Source organism: Dreissena polymorpha, chromosome 3, assembly GCF_020536995.1.
Source record: "Dreissena polymorpha isolate Duluth1 chromosome 3, UMN_Dpol_1.0, whole genome shotgun sequence".
NCBI classification, from domain to species: Eukaryota; Metazoa; Mollusca; class Bivalvia; order Myida; family Dreissenidae; genus Dreissena; species Dreissena polymorpha.
The window spans coordinates 67,788,120-67,811,415 of record NC_068357.1 but is presented as its reverse complement, the minus strand read 5'-3'; the positions used below and the strand labels follow the sequence as shown (position 1 = coordinate 67,811,415).

At 35.0% G+C, this 23,296-nt stretch overlaps 1 protein-coding gene across 1 annotated transcript; it reads right to left on the bottom strand.

Annotated features, from left to right (window-relative positions):
- Positions 1 to 643: 643 nt before the first annotated feature.
- Positions 644 to 9,135, bottom strand: LOC127874610 (uncharacterized). Its single transcript, XM_052419060.1, has 8 exons — positions 9,027 to 9,135; positions 8,406 to 8,564; positions 7,172 to 7,299; positions 6,809 to 6,908; positions 3,262 to 3,362; positions 2,398 to 2,558; positions 1,506 to 1,646; positions 644 to 1,149 (listed from the first exon to the last, which is right to left on the bottom strand). Exons 1-8 carry the CDS (start codon positions 9,102 to 9,104, stop codon positions 1,037 to 1,039), a joined length of 981 nt encoding a protein of 326 aa, XP_052275020.1. The 5' UTR covers positions 9,105 to 9,135; the 3' UTR covers positions 644 to 1,036.
- Between the last annotated feature and the right edge of the window lie 14,161 nt (positions 9,136 to 23,296).

Below are 23,296 nucleotides of genomic sequence, written 5' to 3'. Positions count from 1 at the left end.
ATGCAAATGCTTATATTCACTTCACTATTCACAATACTTTAAGAATATAATTCATTTACATTTTTTATAGATTTTGACGGGTATTATGCATGCTCCTGTATGCATTTAAGGTAATTGTTCGTGTTTATGTATGCTATCTTTTACGCATGACATACATCAGACAATTTCATAAATGTCATAATTATTTAAAATGTGTAAGCGTAGTTATCCATTGCATCGTGCGTGCATAGATATCAAGAAAATACAGGATTTAATAATATAGGTATAGATATTGTTTTTATTAATTTAAAATATATATATATATATATATATATATATATATATATATATATATATATATATATATATATATATATATATATATATATATATTTGGTGATCATTTGTAAAAACAAAATCGAAACTTGGATAAATTACATTAATCAGAAGGTACATATGTAAAAATGCCATTGTCTATGTTTAATATCTGTATTATTAACAACCAATTGTAGCATCATTCCTTACATCTTATATGAAACACGTTCATGAAAATTGATTTCGACCCACAATAACATAACATTTTGCTCAACATATTAAGTGTGTTTACAGTTTTTAGAATATTACAATATATAACTTCTTATATTTGAAAACTAAGAATTTTTTTTTTAAACCAACTGCATGCACTTGATACATTCGCTACCATAATTTTATAAACAAAACGCGACATGAAGGCGTTCTTTTGCAATATTCGTCTCTCGATCTCAGTGAATTCATAGCGGGTACAGGAATGTCCTCTTCAAGCCTCTCCTTAATGATGTTGGTGTTGTGGTTACCGGAGATAAGGCAAACTTATCTTTGTCAGATTTAAATGCTTTAAAATAGGATTATATAGCTGCAACCTCCAGACTTTAATAGAACTCACGGAATGTGACCTGCGCTGGCACGTTACCACACAATGATATTGTTCCCATGGTTACAGAAGATGATGAATACAAATGTATATGTTTGTCTGTTTAAAACGGTACTTAATATTAAGTCGATCAGTGTAACATTTATTTCATTGATCTAGAGGAATGTCTCTCTCTGGCCACTCATTGATGTTGTTGGCATGGTTACCCGGAAGGTTCACCACGCGGTCCATCTCACCGTTGAACAACCCGAATATACCGCCTTAAAAAATATTTATTCATGAACGACAGAAGGAGATAACTTATTTTTACACGTATACATGGAGATAATATATAATAAAAGTCATTTGTATTTTACAGTAAAACTACATCAAAGCAGCGTCGGGCGAAAATGCGTCTTATGTCACATGCGGCATTCGTAGCGACAGACGCTCAGTCTGGTCAGGAGCTACCATGTCCGTTATAAACTATTTAAGTCAGGCAAGGTTTCGTGCTCTTATTAGCGGACAGTTTAGCTCCAAACCAGACTGTGCGAATGCGCAGAATTGAATGGAGCTACGCTGGCCGCATACGGCATAAGACATATTTCCGCATGACGCAGGTCATATATGTGTATACCGGTGTGTATGAATAGGATTCTTTTCCCTTGAAATCGTGTCGGATTTTTCTTGAGCTCCTCGAGCAACCCCTGCGCGCATTTTCCAGTGTAACAGGGATCTAGAAGTATGCCTGTGCTAGCGCTAACGTTAGTGATAGTCTCTGAAATAAACCGACTGGTTCTACAAGTTGCAAAATATCGTTAACTCCAAATGACAAACACAATGTCACCCTAGTATGTGCCATGTAGATTTTACTGTTACAAACAGCTTTCATTGAACGTGTATCTCCAGTAACGGGTGATTGTTATGATTTTATTTATATTTCTAAAATAAAAATAAAACAATGGAGAGGACCCAGCAAAGAATTTCATTGATGCTATTGCTTTAGACTGTAAGTAATGTCATATTAAACATGCATTTCAGTTTTTGTAAAATGTAAATCCTACTCTGTGAAATTGTAGATTTCATCACAATGTTTTACGTCCATTGTAAAATCACATCTTTATTGTTATTAATAATATAAATCAACTTCAAGGAGCAGATAATTGTGTGCTTAACGTGAGATAAGGGATATTCAGCATGCAGCAAAGACGTTTTTTGGTTTCAAAAAATCCACGGATGGGGGGGGGGGGGGAGTCATGCACCGGCACACCACTAGACTGTCTCGGCTAAAAAGTACCTTTTGCGATTGGCCATTGAGTTAACGTTATGACATAGATTGTGGCTTTATTTGTTTGTTTGTATAGGTCCGTGGTCCATTAAAACGTTTAGGAAAATGCATTGCCATTCGTGTTACCGTACCCTTGTGTTTCATGTAAGGCGGGTAACCAGTGACCTATACAATACACGTCATTACATAGACAGGAGACGGCATATGATCCAACCCCTAAAATGGCAAACATGCCCATTACCTAGAAGCTCGTCCGAAGCGGTCCCGTATCCCTCTCCGATGTAGCCCTCCACGATGTCCATGATATCGTCAGTTCCCACGGAGAGCCCTATGTCCGACAACATCCGGTCGACATACGGTGTCAGTTTCTCCTTACTCAGAAAGATAGAAACTGCGTGGATTCTAAAAGAAATGATTTTACATAAAATGAGATGCGCTCTGTAAAAACGGGGTTTAATGCATGTCCGTAAAGTGTTGTCGCAGATTAGCCTGGGCAGTCCGCACAGGTTATCCAGGGACGATACTTCAGGCCTTTATTGTGTGGTTCGTTTAGAGAAAGTCTCTCCTTAGCAAAAATCCAGTAAATGCGCAAAGTGTCGTCCCTTTTAAGTCTGTGCGGACTTCACAGGCTAATCTGGGACGACATTTAACGCACATGAATTAAACCCCGTATTCCAAAAGCTTTAAAGGGACGGAAGTCAGCAAGAAATAGACACTTTAATACTCCGCTGTATCATAACCAAGTAAAAAGTTAATCCGCTGTATCATAACCTAGATAACTCTAGTAAAAAAATCGTCTAAGTTGGTATAAAATGGTTAGTAGTATATGTTCGGCAAATATGATTAACACTATTGTATTATTGTTCATACAAAATTGTGTGCTAATAAACATCCGTATGAATGGCTTTCGATAAAATGCGATAGACATGTTGATACGCGTGTTTTTATGTTAAATATAAATTAGAATAAGTTGCCACCTGACAATTTCATGAACATATTGAAAAACGTATTATGTAATATTTATTCGAAGTATAGAATATACTTTGAAATGAAAAAATAACAGAAGGACAACAATCAATTTATACATTTTTAATATTTGATTTACCTCAGTTTGGATCCGGTCAGATAATTACCGATCGCAATGCCGGCTGCTGTGCCGCCGGTCGCTATAGTCACGACAATGTCATCAAAGTTCTCATAAAGCCCCTGTTAAACGTCAATGTTGGTAAAAAACATGAAGTATAGACAAGATTTCCGCGGTCGGAGACATATGTCCTCCCCAAAAACAGGGCTTTGAACTAGTGACCCCAATTTCATTAGGGGTCATCTACCTTCCAAGGCCAATGTACATGTGAAGTATCAACCCTATCGGTCAATTGGTTGACGAGTTATCTGAAACGATTTTCACACTTATTGTGACAGTGACATTTGACCTAGTGACCCCAATTTCAATAGGGGTCATCTACTGTCGAAAGCCAATGCACATGGGAAATATCAAGCCAATCGGTCAATTCGTTGACGTATTATTGATCGGAAACGATTTTGCACACTTAGTGTGACAGTGGCCTTGACCTTTGACCTAGTGACCCCAATTTCATTAGGGGTCATCTACTGTCCAATGCCTAGTGACCCCAATTTCATTAGATGTCATCTACTGTCCAATGCCAGTGTACATGTGAAGTATCAAGCCAATTCGGCAATTCGTTGACGCGTTATTGATCAGAAACGATTTTTACACTTATTGTGACAGTGACCTTTGACCTAGTGACACCAATATCAATAGGGGCCATCTACTGTCCATGGACAATGCACATGGGGAGTATCAAGCCAATCGGCCAATTCGTTGACGAATTATTGATCGGAAATTATTTTCACACTAATGGTGATATTGACCTTGACCTTTGACATAGTGACCCCAATTTCAGCAGCGGTCATCTACTGTCCAAGGCCAATGGACATGTGAAGTATCAAGCCACTCGATCCCTCCGTTCACAAGTTATTGAACGGAAACAAACTGGTCAACTGACAGACAGAAAGACCGCCCGACCGACAGACCGACCGACATCCAGCAAAACAATATATCCCCACTTCTTTGAAAGGGGCATGATAAACATGATTCAAATATATTGTCAAATATATACAGGCAGACACTGGAAATGCTCAAGAACAAAGGAAATGTGAAATTGAAATATTCATTGAAGGCGTTTGATTAGCGCGCATCGAGGTAATGAAGCATAAAATGTACACTGAACTGTAAACAACTCTTGTTGCCAATCGGCTCCGTTTTGAGTCTTGAGCAACTTGAAAGCACTTGTAGAACGCAAAAATCCATTTCAGGAAAACAACGAACTTAATGTTTTATGATTGATTTACGCTTGACCTTCCCGAACAAAGGCCAGTGTATAATTTTCTATTAAATAACACAATAATAATAATGATATCAGGGACGACTCTTTTATAGAGTTTTCCGTTTTAAGTAAGTCTCTTTTTAACGGATATCAAGTTTAAGCGGAAAGTGTCGTCCCTGATAAGCCTGTCCGGAATAAACAAGGCTGATCTTGGATGGCATTTTAAGCACATGCATTAAGCCCGTGCCTTATCCAAGAATAATAAAACGTTTGCAGTTATCAATTGAGCCTTGCTCTGGGACCTCAGATAATATGTGTATCATGGCAATGGAGCAAATATAAACCTCTGGGACCTCAGATAATATGTGAATCATGGCAAGGGAGCAAATATAAACAGTAACGCAATGTGAGGTATTGCCGCAGACTCGGACCTCAGATAATATTTGTATCATGGCAAGGGAGCAAATATAAACAGTATCACAATGTGTGGTATTGCCGCAGACTCGGACCTCAGATAATATGTGTATCATGGCAAGGGAGCAAATATAAACAGTAACGCAATGTGTGCTATTGCCGCAGACTCGGACCTCAGATAATATGTGTATCATGGCAAGGGAGCAAATATAAACAGTATCACAATGTGTGGTATTGTCGCAGACTCGGACCTCAGATAATATGTGTATCATGGCAAGGGAGCAAATACAAACAGTAACACAATGTGTTCTATTGGCGCAGACTCGGACCTTAATTAATATGTGTAGCATGGCAAGGGAGCAAATATAAACAGTAACGCAATGTGTGCTATTGCCGCAGACTCGGACCTCAGATAATATTTGTATCATGGCAAGGGAGCAAATATAAACAGTATCACAATGTGTGGTATTGCCGCAGACTCGGACCTCAGATAATATGTGTATCATGGCAAGGGAGCAAATATAAACAGTAACGCAATGTGTGCTATTGCCGCAGACTCGGACCTCAGATAATATGTGTATCATGGCAAGGGAGCAAATATAAACAGTATCACAATGTGTGGTATTGTCGCAGACTCGGACCTCAGATAATATGTGTATCATGGCAAGGGAGCAAATACAAACAGTAACACAATGTGTTCTATTGGCGCAGACTCGGAACTCAGTTAATATGTGTAGCATGGAAAGGGAGCAAATATAGACAGTAACGCAATGTGTGGTATTGTCGAAGACTCGGACCTCAGATAATATGTGTATCATGGCAAGGGAGCAAATATTAACAGAAACACAATGTGTGGTATTGGCGCAGACTCGGACCTCAGATAATATGTGTATCATGGCAAGGGAGCAAATATAAACAGTAACGCAATGTGTGCTATTGCCGCAGACTCGGACCTCAGATAATATGTGTATCATGGCAATGGAGCAAATATAAACAGTAACGCATGTGTGGTATTGTCGCAGACTCGGACCTCAGATAATATGTGTATCATGGCAAGGGAGCAAAAATCAACAGTAAAACAATGTGTGGTATTGTCGCAGACTCGGACCTCAGATAATATTTGTATCATGGCAATGAACAAAAATAAACAGTAAAACAATGTGTGGTTTTGTCGCAGACTCGGACCTCAGATAATATTTGTATCATGGCAATGGAGCAAATATAAACAGTATCACAATGTGAGGTATTGCCGCAGACTCGGACCTCAGATAATATTTGTATCATGGCAAGGGAGCAAATATAAACAGTAACGCAATGAGTGGTATTGTCGCAGACTCGGACCTCAGATAATATGTGTAGCATGGAAAGGGAGCAAATATAGACAGTATCACAATGAGTGGTATTGGCGCAGACTCGGACCTCAGATAATGTGTGTATCATGGCAAGGGAGCAAATATAAACAGTATCACAGTGAGTGGTATTGCCGCAGACTCGGACCTCAGATAATATGTGTATCATGTCAATGGAGCAAATATAAACAGTATCACAATGTGTGCTATTGGCGCAGACTCTGGCATGGTAAATGCGCTCAGATGTACCTTGGATAATATGATCTGGGAAAACTGAATATATTCCGCACATGCTGACCAGGACCAACACTCAATTCCGATTTATGGAATTTTCGTTTAAATGAGGTCTCAACTTATTGAAATTCCATTGTAGGCGGAAAGTGTTGTCCCTGATACGCCTGCGCGAACTTCTTAGGCTAATCTAGGAGGGCACTTTACGCGAATGCTTTAAGCCAAGTTCTTCCATAACGCGGTTTATATTTATAGAATAGGGAGAGGGAACCCACTGTGCAGTACTAGCATAGCATTGACACGTATGTACCTGGTCAATGAGCTCCTGGAAGAGCGAGATGAACGCGAACATTCCCGAGGCCGTGGCTCCCCCCACCGGGATACAGTAACACGGCTCCTGGTACTTGGCGCTGTTGTAGTTATATACAATTAATGACAGAAATTTGATATATTGTGCTGTTTGTTCACACACATGTTAAATTCGTACCATTGTGACCGGCAAACAGACTCTTATAGCCATTAAAATATCAATCACACGTTTGGACAACCATACTATAAATAGATGGTAACTTGACTGCGTTTTAACTACGTCAATAAGACCGGTGTGCACAATAACGTTGGAAAATTGGTTTTACTACGACTCTAAGCCCTACGACAAAGCATGAGTACGGACCTGATATACCCTGCCATGCTGCACACTCTCTGTTTGAACGCCCCGTACGAGCACGGAGGTGACAGGTACAATTCACTTCCCGCCATCCGATACAGCAGGGTGTTGCCTTTAGCACCGAGTTCTGCTTTCTTCGTCATATAAAACAAAATGCGTACGTGCTTTTTGCAATAATTTTCAAAATTATTAATATATGGCAGTGAATAACTGAAAAAAGGTATATAGCTTGTACGTTTAAATCAAATTGGCACGTTCATTGAACTTTGACAATGAAATGAACAGCCAAATACGTTTCATTTTGTAGTCGGTATGCTTCTAAAAAAACGGTGTTATAACATGAGTCCTTTCATGCACCGATAATATCATTTTTAAAGAATTTAATTTAGAAAAAAGGAATGTTCTGATTTAGTCAACGATATTTCACATGCAAGATGCATTTGAACGGAATATATATATATATATATATATATATATATATATATATATATATATATATATATATATATATATATATATATATCAGCGCCATACTTAAAAATCTAAGGCGTTCACAAAAACGATTATTTTGACTTCGCACCTCTAATGTGACCTTTTCGGTTAAAAGTTCATCGGATCTCGCGCGAAAACAGCTCAAACTTTTAAAAATTCTATGGTGTTTACCTCGTAAAAATCGTTTATATTGAGTAAAAATCTTAGAGACACTTAAAACGCACTTTAACACTGTAGACTGAAGCAAAACATGCAGGAACTTATTTAAATCATTTACTAATACTCATTAAAATGCAAGTATTAAATGTAAAATGCAAACTATATCAACCAAAAATAATAATATCATTGCCCTTAATACCTACTTGCGTTTATTCAGCATGGGTCGCGAATGGTAAACAAAAGATATTTTATTTTTGGTATTGTTGGAAACTGAAGTGCCAAGGTGTATAAGGTGAAACTCAAACGCTCGATAAATTTATACCTAAGGCAGCGGCAAGAGGTTTTATGAACCAAATTTAAAGCGTTGTTTTATTTTATTTATAAGAATGTGAACTTTCCGTGTAATCTATTATTATTTAGGTATAAATAGACGCGATTAACAAAATATTGAGACAGTATATTTAGAAACATGAAAATAAAGTAGTCTGTATTTATAACAGCGCAGCTCAATTTCGTAATTGAGTAGTTACAGCGCCTAGTCCGCTATGCAATTATTTATTTCAAAGGGTGTTCATGCATACTAACTTACCTTCGAAACCCCGTACACAACAACGTGGGGCGTCAGCCCAAGCTGGCGGCACGTGAGAGCGACTGCCCGGCAGTGACCCGACTGCGGACCGCCCCCAGTAACTACGTGACGAGCTCCTTGCTTCAGGGCCTCGGCGAACAGAATCTGTAGCATGCGGACCTATGTGGAATATGATTCGCTCGATGTTATTATAACAATGATTATATACATCAGAGCAGTTTAAACAAATTGAGTGTCGATACCCTGATTGAAGTATTCAGAGACCTTAGCCTAACATATTTATGTTATTCCAGTAATAACATGTGTTAACGAGGGAAGAAACTGTTAAACATTTGTTGACAAACTTAAATATGTGTTCATTAGAATCTCCAGGTGTTTACGTTTACAGTACCTTTAATAGTTCTTAGGGATCTCAAAAAAAAAAATCTATATATGGTCAAGTGTGGCCCAGAGTACGTACGGACAGACAAATTATCCTAAAAAGCTTAGGTAATGTAGTAATTGCACCCATAAACAGCACACTTATATAAAACGGAGTAGCAGATACTCAACAACGTTTAAATAATGAACGTATAAATGAAGGTGCTCACATTTTAATAACGTTGATTCAATCAGGCATACCTTGTTTCCAGATAGTTCTGTGCCAGTAAGATCATCGCGTTTGATGAACACTTGGAAGCCTTCCGGTACTCCGGGCATGCTGCAGCGATGTATCGGGGTGTTCAGGGTAGTCAACTACATGGTGATATAACATGGGCAGAGGGAAACATTGGGAAATTCGTCTTCACATTATGAAACCTTCAAAAGTTAGTTGGGCGCCCAGTTACAATGTTATAGTGTTCATTAAGGACGTAAGCTGCAGTTTAAATGAAAATTTTGATATAACTAGATTTCGATAATTTTTGGTATTTACCTAGAACCATCTATTGTGGATAGAAAAGTAAAATAAAAATCAAGTGGCACCGGTGTTGTTATTTTTTTATTCGCACTTGCACAACAAGCCTATTTCAGCAAGAAAAATAATGTAAAAACATAAAAATTTGATTAAATTAAAGAGAAAACGGCTAAAACAACCTCTAATTCTCTCAAAATATATCATACTGATTCAATTTGACTGCAAATTAATTTTAAAAAACAACATCAATCGAATGATTTATTGTATTTATTAGTTTTAAACAACAACAAAAACAACAGAATTTTACATATGACAATTAATAAAAAACTCATTTTAATTTTAACATGCCTTCACATATCTAGATTTTTTTCCAAATTTAACGAAATGTTTTATGAGTAATAAGTTAATAAAAATATAAAAAGAAAAACATAGGTTGCCAGGGTCGTTTGTTCATAACTGCAGTGTTACTGCATGAAGTAAATACAATTCAACAAAAGCATCAGGTCGAAACACTTACTAGTACATATATTGCTATATGCCAATGAATAATTAGATTTTAATGTAAATGAAATCACACATTATGTGTAGCACGATCAGAAACAGTAGGTTAATAGAGCATCCAACTGAAAAGAAGATGTATACCGTACGTTTTAAGAGACATATCGGCGATACTAATTGTAATTCTTGACATGGCTTGACCGAAATATTACGGTATGCCAATGCAAAAGTATATTTAAATGTAAATGAAAACACAAATTATGTGTAGCAAAATCAGTAAAATTAGGATTATACAAGCCCCAACTACCCCCACCCTCAGCCCCCCCCCCCTCACCCAACCCTTGAAAAGAAAAAAAAAGTAAAAATATTTATAGAATACATTTAAAGTGGCATATCAACGTTATTCAATTGTAATTCTTGGCATGACTCGATCAACATATTGATGCAAATGCAAATATAGATTTAAATTTAAATGGAAACACAAATAATAAGTAATATCCATCGGTACCATTAAAGTTAGGTTAATTACGTTTCCAACTTAAAACAAGACATACACTTAAAGGGGAATATCAACGGTATTAGTTGGAAGACTTGACCAATTCACGGCATTCCATTGGTTATTTGGTATGTATAAATAAACAGATAAGTAGTAACATATCATTGAAATTGCTATGAATATATGTATGAACAAATGTATACAAAACATTTTTATGTTCACAGTTCGTGTACGATAAAAACATAATCCAATACAAGTATTGCATTTTTATGAAAACTTTTATTTGTTACAAAAATGTTTGCATGTGAAATGAGATATTACAGAAGGCAATTATGACGTATGTGTTAAAAAATCCTTCGCTTCCTACATGAATTTAATAAGATAATCAAAGTAAGATTTTGAAATTATAATAATATAATGTCTTTAACTGCATGTAATGTAATAACACGGACATTAGTTTTGCTTTTTTTAAATATACATTGACTCACATAAGGCAATGACTACATTTGAAGGACGTGCGGCGCGGAAGTTTACATTATATTTATTACACATGGAATATGTTTGATAGTTTGTTAGTGTATTAGAACCATCTTTTGCTGATATACAAATGAAATAAAAACCGTGGGTGACTGGTTTGAATGGTGTTGTTATTTTGTATATAACTATATGTTGTTTCCAATTCCATAATACGGGCCTTATCCAATTTCCGTATACTATATGTGGTTGCATGTCGCGTCTCAATAAGTTCAACGTTTCACAACAATGCAAAGAAACATTAAAGGGGCCTTTTCACAGATTTTGGCATTTTTTTAACTTATTCATTAAATGCTTTATATTGATAAATGTAAACATTGGATCATAAAAGCTCCAGTAAAAAATCAAGAAAAAAAAATAAAAAAAGGAAAAGAACATTGCCCGGAGCAGGTTTCGAACCAGTGACCCCTGAAGTCCTGCCAGAGTCCTGAAGTAAAAACGCTTTAGCCTACTGAGCTATTCCGCCGAGTAAACATTCTTGACGTATTTTATACATTATATAAGCAATCTTCGTAGTTTCACAAAATTTAACGAAAAAAACAGAACTCTCCAAATTACTCAATCGTTTCGCGTTGCAACGCTTTATAATTTTTAGGTTTTAAAATCGTCAAAAGATGCATATAATGGCTATATTAGAGCATGGTTAATGTTCAGTATTACTGTTTCCTCACAAATATCATAACTAAAACGAAAACTTACGAATCTGAAACAACTTTTTTCAATTTTGTCAATTTATCAAAGCGTGAAAAGATCCATTTAAACAATATCAATGTTTCTTTTAATCAGTTGCGAACGAAAAATAACCGAAATGGTTTTTCTTATCAAATTTGTCCGAGAGAAAATGTATGCACGTGCAGAACGATGCAACCCTAACCGCACATGGTCCAGAAAACATGGATAAATTATTTTAATTCATCAGGTATTCTATGTTGTAAATTAACTCAAACAACACTTTATGGAAGTTGATATCTTAAGCCGTTGTCTGAGAAATTAAAATGATATAAGTGTTCCAATTGATATATGATTTATGATAATTTTATACCAATTTGCTTAAATCTGAAGAAAGCTATCCGTTTTAAACAATTTACCAGTCGCCAAATACGCAATCGCTCCGCCCACTAAGTTGTGTTTTCATAAAACGCTTATTCCATTACTCCGAAAGTCTTTGTTTGTCAGACCATGGACCGCAATAAACGAAATCTGATTGATTATTACGTGAGTTTGATTGACAACTGGCGAGTGGTCAATTATTGATTGCATCACAAAGATTTTCAAAAGTAAGGGTGTATCGACTTTTTTCCGTAACCATACTCATGCTCGCCGTTACAATCACGCGATAAAAAAAGGTCTGTGTGATCTAAGGGATGATGGTTAATTCGTATTATGTAGTTTATGGGCTACACATTGAATATTAATTGTCATTGCTTCATAATACTGTATTTTTTAATATTTTCCTTTATTTGACGTACATCCTGTTTAAACGACTATCCGAAAAAGCATACACATATTGCGCAACCGGTGTTGAAGTAAAAACATATTAATGTGAAACTAAACTGCCGCGTTTGTCCTTAATAGATCTGATTAATTAAAAAACATCCCACACGTTTGGGGAAATTATACAAACATAGTTTTAATTAAAATCTCACACTTAAGGCATTGAGGCGTGCGGTGGCATAACACTATGCAATTATGAAACCATACAACACATCGTGTTAAGAATAACACAGCTAGATTCAACGTTCCTATGAATTAATGAACTGTATAGATACAAGTGTACGCGTTTATGTTCGTGAACCTGCAAAAAAAATAGGTTAGCACACTTTTCTCTCTACTTCCCGAAGATCAAGAAGAATGTACGCAAATACTTTACATTAACATTTAAACAAAAAGGTAAAATAATCAGGGTGCAGAATCAACGGAGCCTTCCGGTATTTACAGTGACCCCGCGTTTATCCGGACACGTCCGTTCCGGCAGAAATTTCCGGATTAACGAAACTTCCGGATTATTGAACCAGTGCCGTTTCAATAGTTAGATATTTAACTCATTACATAATCCTTTATGTAAATGTACATTTACATACTTATTTCGCATCAAGAATGATATTTTCTTGTTACGCAGACATTTATTTAGTGTAAATAATCAAATGTTGTTAAACAATGCCTCCATAGCTCAGTGGATAAGGCGCTTGCTGAAATCCAGAGGTCTCGGGTTCGATCCCGGGTCGGGGCACATACATGCCAGTCATGTTTCAGCGGAATGCTGACTGACAAATAAAGGCTTAGCTCGGCATTAAGACGTGTTTGTTTGTTTGTTTTGTTTAAACAATGTAAATACAAAAACGCGTAACCGAATTTAAGTACATGTATACACATGACGTAAAGCTTTGTGAATGTTACAATCACACAGTTAGCGTTGATAGATAAGTATTGAATCGATTTTGTTGTTGCTGTATACACTTTCCATGAGAACTGCGTGTATCTCGTGTGGTACTGCCGCAGTGAAAAGACGTTGCCATGCAGCTGGGGATGTCACAGAATTACAAATCAAGAGTGTTGAAGGCTAATGAAAATAAAACATAAAACTGCGATACTGTTTTAATATCTTTATTTATAACCCGTCTCATACAACAGAAAGTTGAAATGATTAAAATAGCGACATGTTACGTTCGATGCGTTTTAAATGGATTGTTTAAATAATCCTAGCACAACTTTTCACGCATGAGTTCATTTCGTGAAAAAATCAGTCCCTTTTGTTTGGCGACAGTCCTTGATGAATCGGTCTTGAAGAACAGTCATCATTCTGCGTCTTAATTAATCGCGTTTTCAGCTAATTAAAGAAAATCAAACATCTAAACAAATGTGTCATTTAGGATGCATTGTGTAATGCCGACATCAATTAAGTTTAAAGTCGGAGTCGAATCATGTTTAGTAACGCCTATTAGCTATCACGCCTAAACATTAAGCCTAAAACAACAATATTCAGGCCTCGGTGATTGCGCTTTTGTTTATACGGCGGTAGGGCGATTAAGCCCCCATGTTGGGAAGCATCCGGATTAACGAGCTATAATTACAGCTAAATACACAGATCGGTGTCGCGAAATCTACGTCCGATCCGGAACGCGAGATTCCGGACGTAACGGGGTAAAATACTGCATAATAAATCCGTATATCACAAAGATATGGCGTACACACGGGCTTGATAAAATGTGAACACACCGTTAAGAACTTTATTTTTGGCAAATATCTTAAGTTATTGAAATACATTTGCAAAAATCTTTAGTGCATAAAAGATAGATTTTCTTGCAGTTTGTGCCGATATCTTAAGGTATAAGTGTAAATACGCCTGAAATCGGTGACAAAATAAAACGTTGCGTCAAGCAAAACCGTGTAAATAAATGCAGTACAAATTGAATTGTTGAACAAGAACACAGGCTTATTAAATAAAGTAATTCTGATATAGCTCACATTTCCATAAGCAGCATAAAAATCTGTATTTTTGCACTATTTGAAATTCTTAAGATTTTTAAAAAATTATTTGAAAAAAGCAGCACTTACCGGTGAGTTAACATCTATTAACGTTTAATTGTGGAACCCACAAAGTCACTTGATCAGATAACTGAAACACGATCAGTTAAGGCACTGTTTCTGACTGAGGTATTCAATAGCTAAGCAAACTGCTAAAGTGAAGTTAATTTTAATGAGAATTAGTTTAGACAAATCTTCTCGCATGCATCCTCATTCTTCATATGATCCCTACTTAATAGCGATTAAAGACTGTGACGTTTATTAGCAAAAGAGCAACTGAAATTTAGTGCTTCTTTTTACTGTGGACGGGATTAAATTTTAAAATCAACGGAATACATCGTATACATGTAAATCAATACCGAGCCTCACAATACTAACATATAAAGATTGCTATATATTTATATGTTATAACTGTACGTGTGCTTACCTTTACAATATGCGACGGTATGTGGTTCAAGTGCTGTGCCCACACAGGTACGTGGTACTCGCACATTTGAAAATACCCGTTATCCATGTTATATACTGAAATTTGAAACAAATGCGCGTATTATATCGGTTTATTCCGTCACCAGATAATCACATCTAGATTAAGTAAACGCCTTTATTGCCAATTTCAGGTCTTGACAATTAGTGCATAGTGTAAACGTTATTAAAATTAAATCGATGATGTTCTGTACAACAAAAAAACATTCGGGTTTTGCACACGAACTTACAGCAAACTACAAACGGTGAAAGTGAGTGTGAAAACAAGTATTTTTAATGAATGTTAAACAACATGACTTTTCTTCCAGTTTCTCTACAATCTTTGTTGGTATTAAAGCTGTCGTAACCACTGCACCAATGGATGAATGATTTTTGGAAAATACACCTCCTTTAATTCGTTATTTCGTAGAATTCCATTCTTTTTTTCATGTATTTAGCCATTTAACAAATCGGATGCGTATCGTAACTAACCATTTCATAGAATATGCTCAAATATATGGTTATGTACTTACTGAAAACGAAATCACAAGCAGTTTATTACGTTATTAGTTGTTACGTTATAACTAAACTTATTAGTTGTTATAGTTGTGTTATTACGTTATCATCATCATCGTCGTCGTTGTCGTCTTCGTCGTCGTCCACCTCGTCGGAATTGATAAGGAAGTTATTATGACATTTTACTGTATAGTTAATTTTTTTCCTCGTATGTTCTTATGCATGTTTCAAAATATATACTTGTGTGATCCTACTGAAGACCACATTGTAAAAAAAGAAATTATTTCTTAATGTGAATTCTTCATGAAATAAACTTATTATTATATAATAATAATAATAATTATTATTATTATTTTTATTATTATTATTATTATTATTATTAGTAGTAGTAGAAGTAGTAGTAGAAGTAGTAGTAGTAGTAGTTGTAGTAGTAGTAGTAGTAGTTGTAGTAGTTGTAGTAGTAGTAGTAGTAGTAGTAGTAGTAGTAGTAGTAGTTGTAGTAGTAGTAGTAGTAGTAGTAGTAGTAGTAGTAGTAGTAGTAGTAGTAGTAGTAGTAGTAGTAGTAGTAGTAGGAGTAGTAGTAGTAGTAGTAGTAGTAGTAGTAGTAGAAGTAGTAGTAGTAGTAGTAGTAGCAGCAGCAGCAGCAGCAGCAACAGCAGCAGCAGTAGCAGCAGCAGCAGCAGCAGTAGTAGTAGTTGTAGTAGTAGAAGTAGTAGTAGAAGTATTATAATAATAATAATAATAATAATAATAATAATAATAATAATAATAATAATAATAATTATAATTATAAATTATAATAATAAAATAATAATAATAATAATAATAAAGATTTACAATCATATACCTCATTAAAGAATTATATTGTACACAATGACAAGCAGGCATATATTACTATAGAATATTAATACATACATAAAAAAGTTTAAACATGATATACCATGTGTAATAGATAGCAAAATGTACTTGAACACATTCACAAGTTATTGCAAGTTGAAATTTGTGCAAACAATACAGTACAGAATTACAGTAATGTACATCATCAAAGAATTATTATGTACACAATATCAAGCACGCACATATTACTACCGAATATTAATGCATATATAATATAAATTTTGAACATGATTAATAATGTGTAACAGATACGAATATGTAATTTAGCACATTCACAAGTTATTGCATGTTGCAATTTGAGTAAACAAATTGCACATCAACATTAGAAATGTCCGATGGTGCTTGTGAAAAGAGTTTGAGCATTTTTATATTGACTTTGATTTATTTTTGCGTCGAACACTAATAGTTTTACGGTTTGTTGGAAATTCACTTATATGTTTGGAATCTAAACAAGACAAAAGATGTTCTCTTAACTTTTCGGAATCAAATATCAAATCAAAACAAGATTTTTCCAAATACACAAAGATATGGCGTGCGCAGTTGCATAAAGACCACAATCGGCGGAATTATCTTGTTTTTGCACTGAATTATTATAATAATGCTGTCTTCGCCTTTACCATAAATTTGCGCCAATGGTATTTTCAGACCATCAGGAATTATCTCATCATCGGGTCTTGTATTGCCTAAACTGTCAATGAAATAAAATTTATGTTTGTGTTGGAAAGATGTTACCCAATGATCGATGTGGGTGTGATGGATCTGACACGACAATTAATTTTATTAATTTGTTTTAAGGGAATATGCGTTTGCAATTTTTGTTATTTTGTCGAATCGTTGGACCTTCTCGGGTAGTTGAAGGCCGCCAATGTCATTCCCGAATTGATTTCTTAAAAGCTTATTGACTGCCTCTATATTCTGAGACTGTAGTTTTTCGTTGTTTGTAATTTCATGTTTGTTAATTGGAAGTTTTCGTTCCACCATAAAATGATTTTATGTGGACTGCTATCATGCATCAATACATAAGTTAACCGATTCTATCAGTGTAAGAGGATTTCGTGAATTGTTTAAAAATGTTTATCATCATTTGCTAGTTTAACATCTTTTTTGCAAAATTCTATCAGGCTATCATTTTGACGGTCACTCAATTCAATGATTTCATTTATTTCGTCTATAGTTGACAGGTCGGGTATTTTCTTAAATATACACGGGTCTTTTGTAGGGGATAACTCAAGTTTTTTTTCTTTCCAGTTGTGTAATATGGCGTTTTAATGATTGATTTGGCGTTGAGACGATCCACGTACATCAACGATTCGTTTTGCGGCATAATAAGATGTAATGGGGGACGTTAGCATGTCTTTTTTAAAAACTATTTTAATTATAGAATCCGGAGCCGCATTGACTTGAATATCGCCATCACCTTTTCCTCCCTTTTTAGTTCCGCATTTTTAAATATTTATTTTGGTACGACTGTTTCGCCTAAGTTGTTTTAAGTTGTAAACTTTTTTGTCATAAGGTTGTGACAAACCGATTGCCATCATCAACGAATAGTTCGTCTGTACAGGGACCTATACTGTTTGTATAGGTCCCTGGTCTGTATCGGGATCGTCAGTAAGGTGTCGATTGATTCGCAAAATATTTACTCTTATCAGATCAAATGAACGTAACTTGCTGGTGTACTATGTTTTTGGTGGTACAGAGTACTGCTTTATATAATTAAATGACCGATGTAATAAAGCTAATCTTCATGGTAATCAAATTCTTACATGAAATGCCATTTATTCAACGCTAAAATCAAATATCTTAAAACATGTATATATTCAACAATTTAAGTGTAATAAGCGCACAATTTTGCAATCATTCATGCAGGAAATATTGTATTAACGCTGAAAAGAAAAACCTCATAACACACGTTAATTTGTCGTAGTTTTTAGTAGCAAAAATCTATCATAAAACAATGTTAATTGGAGGATATTTGGTGTACGGAAGAAACCCCCTTCGGAAGAAACCCCCTTCCCGAAAAACGGCATAGCGGAACAAACCTCCTTTCATATTTTGCATACGCGGAATAAACCCCCTCGCTAGTTTTGCATATGCGGAATTAACCCCCTTCCATAGCGGAATCAACCCCCTTCCATAGCGGAACAAACCCCCTTCCACAAAGAAAGAATATGCACGTTTTTGTAAAATATTTTGTAAATACGCTAGCTATTCTTACGACACAGGAACAGTAACTCCGATCCTAATAAAAAGACAAATGCTTCGGTTATTGTAGGAAAATATGTACGTAATATCGTCGTCACGATCGGCGCGGGGCGCTAATTTGTCGTTACTGCATTTTATTAAATTCGTCTTTAATGTAAAAAAAGTCTTGCCTATTTTGGGTTATTGTAACCTATTTTATCTATATAGTACAATTTAACACATATAAAACTCGTATAATCTCAGTTTAACGAATGCAAGTAACATTCACACGACCATCTAAACACATTGTCAAGTTGTTAACAAACTGCCGGTACACTTCTTTAATCAGCACAAAGCAGTTTGGAAATAAATTTAATTAAACAGACGAATTAACAACTTGTGAACTAACGACCGGTACACTCCTTTAATCAGTTTTCACATCTTCTTTTAAAGTGATATTATGCGCGTTTTTCACTGTCGAATTGAGATTCACAGCTTGAATATTTAATGTGTATCATTAACAACTTGTGAACAAAAGGCCGGTACACTTCTTTCATCCGATTTTCGCACATTCATTCAAAGTGATTTCATGCGCTTTTTTCACTGTTGAATCAATGAAGCTGAAAAGAAAAGAATTACATGTCAATATACTGTGCCGTAATGTCCCGAAATTATCCGTATAACAAAAGTGTGTCTGTGTGTCGTATGAATGAATCTGCACTTAAAGTAAATTAAGATTCACGTCGTACATCGAGTCATTTCGTCAATTGTCAGAACTAAAGTACGGTTTATATTCCAATGCATTATTTTCTCTTTCCTGGATATTGTTTTGATTTGTTGATGCTGCATTTACAAGAATTAGTATATATGAAGTGAAAACACCAAAAAATAAACAACGGTTGAGATACACACTCATACAGCTTAAAACATAACATATGCTGCTAGATGCGCAGAACACTGATAATGGATTTTGGATACCACTTCGGAAGGGGGTTTATTCCGCCTGTCTAAAAACTTGAAGGGGGTTTGTTCCGCTATGGCGTTTTTAGGGAAGGGGGTTTCTTCCGCTATGGAAGGGGGTTTGTTCCGTGTATGCAAAATATGAAAGGGGTTTGTTCCGCTATGCCGTTTTTAGGGAAGGGGGTTTCTTCCGAAGGGGGTTTATTCCGGTAATCGGATATTTTCGTAATGATTCATCGATCTATTAATAAACATGTTTATTTAAGATCTGCGATTAAACAAAGAAGATCTTGAGAAATCAGCAGGCTAGTCGGTACCCTGTTAATTTGTCGACCCGGACAATCGGCACCCGATTTAATAATATACCCGGACAAACGGCACCAGATTAAAGGCGATTGATAAAGCCCATCAGCACCTTGTTGAACTAATTAGTCTAATCCGCTAATTGGTTTGGTAAAAGAGATGAATAGAGATAAAATCCCGTCATCAAACTGTGTAATCAAACTAATATAAGTGTGGATTGATTAACATATCTGCTAATTGGTTTAATAACACCTCTTAACAATTTACCAACGCCAAATACAATTAAATAAATCTTAAACTTATGATTTCTCCCGAAAACAACAAACTGCGAATGAAAATAAGCTTACATAGAAAAACGAAAATGGAAACATTTCGTAACAAAATGCAATTCATCGCGACACGTAACTGTGTGCGAAGGTTGTGTTCCGACAAACCGGTTTTTAAGAATATCATATCTTTTTTTCATTTTCAACAAAATAACATGGAAAAGTATATCAAAATAGTTTTATTTTTCAAGGGATCATGATTTAGACCTGGATGAAACTTTAGGAGAATATACAGCAGACGAAGGTGCTCTTAATAATTCAATGGGAAGCAAATGGACATTTATATTTGTCAAGAGTGCAAAATGGAGTATAAAAGTATTTCTGGGTTCCCGGGTAACGTCTTGAAAAAGCATGACAAAATTCTCAAAGGTACGCTATAACTGGTTTCCATGTATCTCTTTGAAATTCATAAGTCGAAACAGCGGTAATTAAAAATATTTCTTATTTTAGGAAAATAGAAATATACCTTTAAAGTAAGAAAACAGGAAAACAGGAAAAACGGATGCGCTGCATTAAAATAGGAAAAAAAACGAAATAAGTTGTTAAGGGTGATGGAGGTTTCGTCACAATGGAGTTTCGTCACACTGATTTTATGAAGGGGGGCATTGGAGGTTTCGTCACACTGATATATTATATAGAATAAAATGATATTGTAATTGAATATGATTTTCTAAATAAATATATTGGGATATGTGGTTCTTTACGTTATTTTTGAGTGTTATTGAGTTGAGTATTGTATCAAATGATGGTTTTAATTGTATACATAATTTAAATGATTTATGTTTGACTTGTATTAAACAGCGTTCTGTTTGTCATAAATGAATTGTATTTGTTTTAATAGTAGTAGTACCACCTAAAACTGTAAAATGTTGTCAGTGTAATTTTATATTTAAGAAAAAATATATTCACATGTAATAGACAATAATGTATATGATTTTAATAAAGATTCTTTAAAAAGTACCTTCTGTCTTTACTGTGGATTTTAAACGTAAAAATATTACACTTGCATAAAACTTTGCATATTATCCTTTTTTTCTATCACAATATCCACTTTCTCTGGTTGCGTTATATATGAATAAAACACATATCTGTAGAGCAAATGATAACATGTCCACACCCTATCGACTACCAATCTACAATCATAAGATATTTTAAGAAGTTGGCTTGAATTTGCAGCGTACATTATACAAACTGTGTGTATTTATACATATAGAGTAAATAGCGTCTGTTAAACAAGAGTATGTAATAAGGGAGATGTTTCATTGAAACCACAAATCCAATCATGGCTTCAGAATATCCATGTATACACTGTGAACGGAACGTTAATGACGATGATCGCGCAATAGCGTGTTATCAATGCAAATGATGGCAACATCTGTCTTGTGACACAGGAATCAGTCTTTTCCACTGGAATCAACGTGTGTACATGAAGGTGGTAAATGAGGGTCTCGCAACAGCTTATGCGGCAAAGGGCGACAAGTTCCTCTTCTTGAGGAAACTCATGTCCTTGCCGTATCTACCAAGCGAGAACATCACTCCTGCCTTCGAACTTACCTCATTATTATTTACTTATACATATGTGATATATATACATGTATTTTACTTATACATATGTGATATATACATGTATTTTTCGCTTAATTACTTCAATGGTCTTCTCTTTTTAATAACTTAATATATTATAAAAATACAATAACTAAAATGTGCTGTACGAAATAATAACATTGTGGGCACGTGGATTCGGGGATCAATGTGGAAGCCGGAGAACTGGAGCGTATATAGACAAACAGTAAGGACTAACAACGATGTTGAAGGTATGTTTTTATTCAAAGAACAGCTTATATTATTCTGTGATTTTTATATTTAACGTAACGTAATAAACAACAGTGTTCATAACATTTTTATTTTGCCTAAAATACTTAACATCATTGTTCACAAACTTTGCTCATTAGTTCAGGGTGGCATCGAAGAATCAATACGCGAGCAGGGCGTGCCGACCAAGGCTTCTACTTGCTCGTCCCACTTCTACAGTGGACTTGACGATTCGTCTAGTGTCGGAGCACGCGCTTGCCCGTGTGCATAGAAGGAAATTCAAGGAAATCCACGGAAAACTATTCGACACCTGGGACAAATATCAGGGCGATGAAATCACCACCACGCAACTACTGAGGAGATGCAGCCTCATCACAGGCCTTGGAGCCGATTCAACTCAGAGTTGTATTTTAATGTATTGTGTAATATTGTTTTTTTTTTATTTGTTTTTTTTTATTCAATATCATACATACAATGTAAACATGTATATGATCATACAACATAGTAATTGTACAAAGCAATAAAGTTCAGACATGTTATACAAGATATGCTAATATAATATATATTTTTTTAGAGAGAAAAGAAAAGAACAACAGAGGAATAGTTATGAAAAATGATGAGTTGTGTAAAGGCGGAAGAAAGCATACTGGGCTTGTGAGTTTTGTTGTATATTCACAATGGTCTTGTCAGATTGAAAAAATAATAATAATAAAAAAAATAAACAAAACTATTTTAGAGAGATAAACTAGCATTAGAGTGAAATGTATATAAGTGGACAAAACATTATGAGAATTTAATCCGATTCCATTTTTGTTCAAAGATTTGTAATGTGTCATTTCTGAGGGCTATTTCTTTCTCAATCTGGATTTTTAGTTTAAGACTATGGACAAAACAATTATAATTTGGTACTTGTTTTTTTGTACTTCATGTTTAAGATAAAATATTTCATCAATATAGCCATAAAATTCACAATATTATTACAGTCTATTGATTTCAATGAGTTAATTCCGAAACTTACATTTAATAAAGATAGTTTAACGTTTAGTTCATGTTGTTCAAGAAAAGATATTAATTGATTCCAAATAGGCTGGATGTGTTTGCACTCCCAGAAAAGATGTTCTATAGTTTCAATGTTTTCACTGCAGAAGTCACACAGATTTGAGTTAGATAATTTGCATTTAAAGAGATATTTATTTGTAGCTATAATTCTATGGATGTATTTATATTGAAAATTTCTCAGTGTGCTTTCAATAGTTGCTTTATATGGCATGGTAAATATGTGTTTCCAATTAAGTTCATTTTCTCCAAAAAGGACTTGCCATTTATTTTGGATTTTGGAGTTTTCTGTAGGGTTTTTAATTTGTAGTGTGTAAAATATTTTATTTGTTTTGTTTTTTCTTCCAAGTATGTTTTCTACAAATGTTGTTTGAGTACATGGTGTATTATTTGTATTGATTTCAGATTTAATATGTATGGGTATTCTTTT